The sequence below is a fragment of the Panthera tigris genome, chromosome C1, assembly GCF_018350195.1.
Source record: "Panthera tigris isolate Pti1 chromosome C1, P.tigris_Pti1_mat1.1, whole genome shotgun sequence".
Taxonomy (NCBI): domain Eukaryota; kingdom Metazoa; phylum Chordata; class Mammalia; order Carnivora; family Felidae; genus Panthera; species Panthera tigris.
The window spans coordinates 177,076,513-177,082,652 of record NC_056667.1 but is presented as its reverse complement, the minus strand read 5'-3'; the positions used below and the strand labels follow the sequence as shown (position 1 = coordinate 177,082,652).

At 45.7% G+C, this 6,140-nt stretch overlaps 1 protein-coding gene across 1 annotated transcript in view; it reads left to right on the top strand.

Annotated features, from left to right (window-relative positions):
• The first annotated feature begins 2,553 nt into the window (after nucleotides 1-2,553).
• CAVIN2 (caveolae associated protein 2) overlaps nucleotides 2,554-6,140 on the top strand; it is a 13,257-nt gene continuing 9,670 nt past the window's right edge. The window contains exon 1 of the mRNA XM_007094704.3: nucleotides 2,554-3,347. Coding sequence (XP_007094766.2) covers nucleotides 2,865-3,347 — 483 coding nt within the window. The 5' untranslated portion in view covers nucleotides 2,554-2,864. The remainder of the gene's footprint in view (nucleotides 3,348-6,140) is intronic.

Genomic DNA, 6,140 nt, shown 5'->3' with positions numbered 1-6,140 from the left:
AAGTTTGGCTTCCCTACTAGAGAGACTAGGGGGAGAGTCCCTGGAGGCTGAAAGATGGAGGAGAGAGAAATCCCAGCATTCTAGTCAACCCAGCTAAGGAGTCAGACATGTGACTGAGACCATCCTGGGATCCATTACAGGTGAACGAGCGTGTCTAACCAGATGACCCATTCTAACTGTGCCCTGCCACATCAATCACAGAACCACGAGGACATAAAAGTCAATTGTCGTTTTCAGCCACTGAATTTCAGGCTGGTTTGTTACATAGCAATAGACAACTGTTATGTTACTTGTGTTATGCAAAATTACTTTTAAAAAAGTAAGTCCACATGCAAACCTTTCTTCCTATCTAACAAGGAGCCTCTCTCCTCTCCCCACCTCAACTTCATGTGTCTAGTGTTTCCACTCATCTAACTGATGACACCATGTCTAACAATGCAGTGCAAAATCAATGCAAATCAATGCAAAATCAGGGCAAAGTGATTATAATGTGAAACTGAAAATCTTTCAGAACACGTAAGAAATCACGAAGTTGATGAGGGTAATGTTAAAGAAACCCCTGAATCATGGACAACTCCTCTGACAAACGAGAGTCTGCAGCTGGAAATAGTTCACATTTAAAGAAGAAGAAACAAAATCCATGCAGATGATGAAACAATAAGTGCTTCAAAAGGGAGTGTTTTGAATGTCAAAATTTAAGAGAGGCTCTCGGAAAACTGATGAAGCCCTCAAATATTTTTGCAATAATGACCCTTTTTATATTTGTCCACAGAAGTCAAATGGGAAGGGACATTGTATCATGATACTGTATAATTTTGTTAGAAAATCATGCTTCTCAAAGTCAACATTTTAAAAAAAATTTTTTTTAATGTTTATTTATTTCTGAGACAGAGAGGGACAGAGCATGAGCGAGGGAGGAGCAGAGAGAGAGGGAGGCAGAATCGGAAGCAGGCTCCAGGCTCTGAGCTGTCGTCACAGAGCCCGATGAGAGGCTCGAACTCACGGACCTTGAAATCTTGACCTGAGCCAAAGTCGGACGCTTAACTGACTGAGCCACGCAGGCGCCTCTTATTGTCCCAATTTTAAAAGTGGATTTGGGGTACCCATTATCTGAGGAAATTGGGGTCTCTGTAAATATCTTCATCTCCCTAACTAGCAGATGTAGTCTTAGAGAATGCTTTACTAATGTCCCCTGGATAGTTCATCAAACCTAGAACTAAGCAGATAGCGGGGACTCAAAAATTCAATAAATGTGATGACAAATGACCTGCCGATTGATTGGCTGACCTATAGATTTTGCCACCAAAGAACAGCACTTTTCCATTATCAATCCCTGACCCAGTATGAGCTGGCATTTGTTCCTCTCAAAACTGTTCATAGAAGGCCTATTACAAACTTCCTGCTGAAAGCACTTTCAAAGGCTGGATACATTTAAAACCAATTCAAGCATGTAAAGTCGTTTTAGGAAATAAGCCCCACGTCCCAAGGGCTCAGCTGAGGAGGGCCATGTTTCAGAACAGGTGTGCCACTTGACTGAACAGGAATTTGGAAATGTCAAACATTAGAAGCACTTCAGAAACTCCAACTCAAGCTGCCCGACGTTGCACTTCTGGGCACGTGTCAATAAGTGACTTGCACAGATAGGTATTTGAGAAAATCTCTCAGTGCAGATCCAGAATTAGCTAAACCAAATTGGCATGGTAGGTTCTTAAAGAGACCATACTTTGGCTTGTTTGTTTGTTTTTCCTTTTGCAATTTTACTTCTCCAAAGAAACTCTGTGTTTTAAAAACTAGTCATTCAAGGGGCGCCTGGGTGGCTCAGTCGGTTAAGCCTCCGACTTCGGCTCAGGTCACGATCTCACAGTCTGTGAGTTCGAGCCCCGCGTCGGACTCTGGGCTGATGGCTCAGAGCCTGGAGCCTGCTTCCGATTCTGTGTGTGTGTCTCTCTCTCTGCCCCTCCCCCATTCATGCTCTGTCTCTCTCTGTCTCAAAAATAAATAAAAACGTTAAAAAAAATTAAAAAAAAAAACCTAGTCATTCAAAAATTCACCTTCTACTACATGATAACCGTCCGTAACAGCATGACATATTTGAATATTCCTTAAGTTCAGGCACTTGCAACTTCTTTTGCACCCCCAACCGCAAGAGTCATAAGAATTGGGCTACTTTCCTTGCTCTTATCAGGGTTACTTCCATCCACCTGAAAATTAAAAATTAACAGTGCAAGCTTGTCTGCAAGTACCTTTTAAACTTGGCCCCTCCCTGTAGGACACCATTCCTTCTGCAGCCCACCAGTCCTTCTAGGGCAAGTGTAAACAATACTTTCCGTTACAATAACTTGTATGCAGGAACACACACACACACACACACACACACACACACACACACACACACACGAAGCAGTGTTTCATCTGTAGCAAAGCAGCCAGAGAAAAGTTTACTGGCTCTAGCCAATTGGAGGCTGTGGAGCTGAGCCAAATTAGCATGTTTTTCTCCGCCTCTAGATGAAGTCATGATTGAAACATGGCCTTGAACTTCTTTCATAAAGGGATAGAAGAGTAGGAAAGAAAAGCTAAACCTGCAGGAAAGTGCCCCGTGCCGAGGAGAACGCGGTTAGGAAGTGTGCGCCTGCTTCTGAACCCTGAGTGGTTCTCAGTTCTGTAACCTTCGCCTCCCACTGGGTGGAGTAGGGCTTTTAAGAGCAGCTGGAATGCAGTTCCCCTGATCAGTGTAGCCAGTTGTTGCCTGTCTGAACCTCTGCCAGTCCTGGAGAGCGGTGCTCTGAGCTCAAGCCAGCAGGCCTCTTTCTGCCCGCTCGCTGCCGTCCTTCTTGCCGGAGAAGAACGTTCCCACCTGTCCAGCCATGGGGGAGGACGCCGCCCAAGCTGAGAAGTTTCAGCACCCGGGGTCTGCCGTGTGGCAGGAGAAGCCAGCCAGCCCCAGCCTCGTGCCCTCTTCCACGCCGAGCCCCAGCCTGAACCTGGGGAGCGCGGAGGAGGCCATCCGGGACAACTCGCAGGTGAACGCCGTCACGGTGCTCACGCTCCTGGACAAGCTGGTGAACATGCTGGATGCCGTGCAGGAGAACCAGCACAATATGGAGCAGCGGCAGATCAGCCTAGAGGGCTCCGTGAAGGGCATCCAGAACGACCTCACCAAGCTCTCCAAATACCAGGCCTCCACCAGCAACACGGTGAGCAAGCTGCTGGAGAAGTCCCGCAAGGTCAGCGCCCACACTCGCGCGGTCAAGGAGCGCATGGACAGGCAGAGCGCGCAGGTGAAGCGGCTGGAGAACAACCACGCCCAGCTCCTCAGGCGCAACCATTTCAAAGTGCTCATCTTCCAGGTCAGTGCCCCCTCCTCCTCCTCCCGCCCAGCTGGGATTCCTCAGCCTTCGTGGTCTCAGTCAGCCTGGCTCTCACAGCCACTTCTACATCTGTCCTGCCTGTCAGGGATCCCACACACACCAGGCGTTGTCCCCATCCGCCTTCAGCAGGAGTGTGACCTCCGCACCCGGGGGTGGGAATTTCTCAGGTCACGGCAGCCTAAACCCAAGGCAGTTGCCCCAGAGGTTAGTACGCCAGGCTCATTTGTTAGGGAGCACCTGGACGCACTCCATGCAGGTTGGGACGGTGAGCAGGTGCGTGCACCCGAGTCAGATTCATGTGTCTCCTTGCATTATGAACTTGGGGCTCTGACTGCAGCTGTTAGCTGGACAGGGCATATTAATTCAGTGCCTGTTGATTAACTCTTTGTGGAAATGAGATAATCATCTGATTTTTTTTTTAATCAAGAAGTCAAATTCATGACTGCTTCTCTGTCTAAAGGCTGCGAATGTTTGAGAAGCTAACCAAGTACTGAAGACTGATTGCATTAGAATTGAACTAGTCTCTTCCTTTAAGATTCTTGTCACTAAAGCAATCTTTGTTATTTTCTGGCAAATAATGCACTAAAAATACAGAGCATAACTCTTTACAGATACAAGAGGTATGCTTCTTATTGCTCAGAGAAGCCACAACTGTAAAATAAAAGCAGTGTTATCAGTTTTAGTTGCAAAGGCTAGTCTCAAATATTTTCTCTTTCCGATGGTTGCCTTAGAATAAAAAGGCCACTTAATTTTTTTTAATGCATCAATGATGCAGTTAATGTAGCAAGAGGGTATCTGGGGACAGGGAGGTTGCGTGGGGCTGTTGTTCCGCCAAGTGGTGGGCATTTGTGAATCCAAGGGTAGCCCTGCCCAAGGCTGGAAGTCCTTCCGCCCAATGGAACGCAGCCAACACAGAGCCCAGGAAGCAATTGCCATGCCTGCCCTAGGGCTGTCTCCTTGTGACCATGTGAATAGGAGAGGATTTCAAAGCCATGGAGGGGAGAGGCTATAACCAACTGTTTGATTGTGAAAGGCACACAAGAAGAGCCTTCATCTCCCAAGGGAGATTTAGAAATTGGAATTTAAGCCGAGGGAGCCTTCTTTTTTCTAAATGAATCTGCTCCGCCAAGTTAGAACCTAAGCCTCTTTCCCTCCTTAAAAGGAAAGACTCATCTGGCTGTTTTTTTGTCCTCCCCAAATTGCACTTGATGTAAAGCTTCAGGCAGCTGATGTCCTCCTATACCTTGCAGGCTTTTGCAGCCCAGACATTTTTTAGCCTTTAATGCAAATGGAATAGCTTTTCATGCACCAGATGAACTGAAAAGAGATACGGTGACTGCGCCTTTCTTAAGCCATATAAGATCCTTTACTTTATTAGCCTAAAAGATATTAGAAATCTCAGCTCTCAAGGCATTTCTAAATTAAATACTGATCTCCAAACAAAACCAAACATGTGCAGACATGTTTAAATCTGAGTCATCAAAGGAAATTTTCCTCCCTCCAGTATGAATCAGGGAGATTATCTCTTGTCCTCTATCCTTAGTTAAGGGAGGAAGAAGTATCTAGTAGAGGAAGATCATAATTTGTCGGGATCGGTTTATGTTTCATTTTGCCGCGGATGTTCTGTAGTTGTTGGAGGCAGGGACGGAAGAGATATGTGAGTAAAAATTCAAGAGAATTGTAAATCTGACATTTGAAAAAAACAACAGGTGGGGAACTTAAAGACTCAGGCTGCTGTTGAGCCATACCCCGGTCTCCTCTTTTGTCACATTGGATTGACAGGTGTGAAATTGCAGCCAGAAGTGGTCGGAATTCTCCATAGAGTGAGTAAAAGGTGAAACAGGGGTGCGCAAGACCAAGGTGGAAGCTAAGAGGATCCAAAGCAACATATTCAGGCTCCATTCTGCGCCTCTTAACAAGCCGCCCCCAAGGACCTTTTTTTTTTTTTTTTAAAGAGCAGGTTAGGAAGCAAGGACCTAAAGGCAAGGAACTGGAGCTTTCTTAAGCCATGTAAGATCCTTTCGTAGCCTGAAGGATATTAGAAATCTCAACTCTCAAGACATCGTAAGGTGGTTATTTTGCAAAAACAAATGTGGGTGCAGTCTCTTCATGGAGAGTTGTTCTTTCTCTTAAAGTAGGGGCTCGCAGGGTAGCAGTCATGCCAGTGGATGGAATACTAACTTGTGCTGGAGAGTGCTCCAGTCGAGGGGTTGGGGTTGAGAAGATCTATTTTGTCACATAGACACTGGTTCAAATGCTAGTTTCACCGCTTGCCAACTATGTGATCTTGTGCACATTTTGCAGCTTCTCCAAGCTTCTGTTTTCTCATCTGTACACTGAGGATATGAATAGGAGCAAAACATTTGTCAGCTCTTTTAGTAAGCCCTGCATGCTCTAAGTATCCTTCTGTGCATTCTCTCATTTGCCCTCAACTTACAGATGAGGAGGCTGCAATTCGAAGGTATCTATATCTTGTTTGAAGTTATTTAGTAACGTCAAGCAGTGAGGCTGGGATTTGAACTCACATATAATTGATTCCATGCTCTTAAACATGGATGCTTTTCCCTTTGTATCTCTCACAGGGTGAGGAATAAATGCAATAACCTGTTTAAAATGGTTAGTGAGTTACATGGTGTAAGAACTCAAGGAATGGAAGCTATTCCTGGGTGGATCTGACATGCATTTACACAGTGAAGGTTATACTTTAGCTTATTTAGAAACATGGCTGCTGAGTGAAAACTGACCCCACCCTACTCGAGATCTGACAACAGC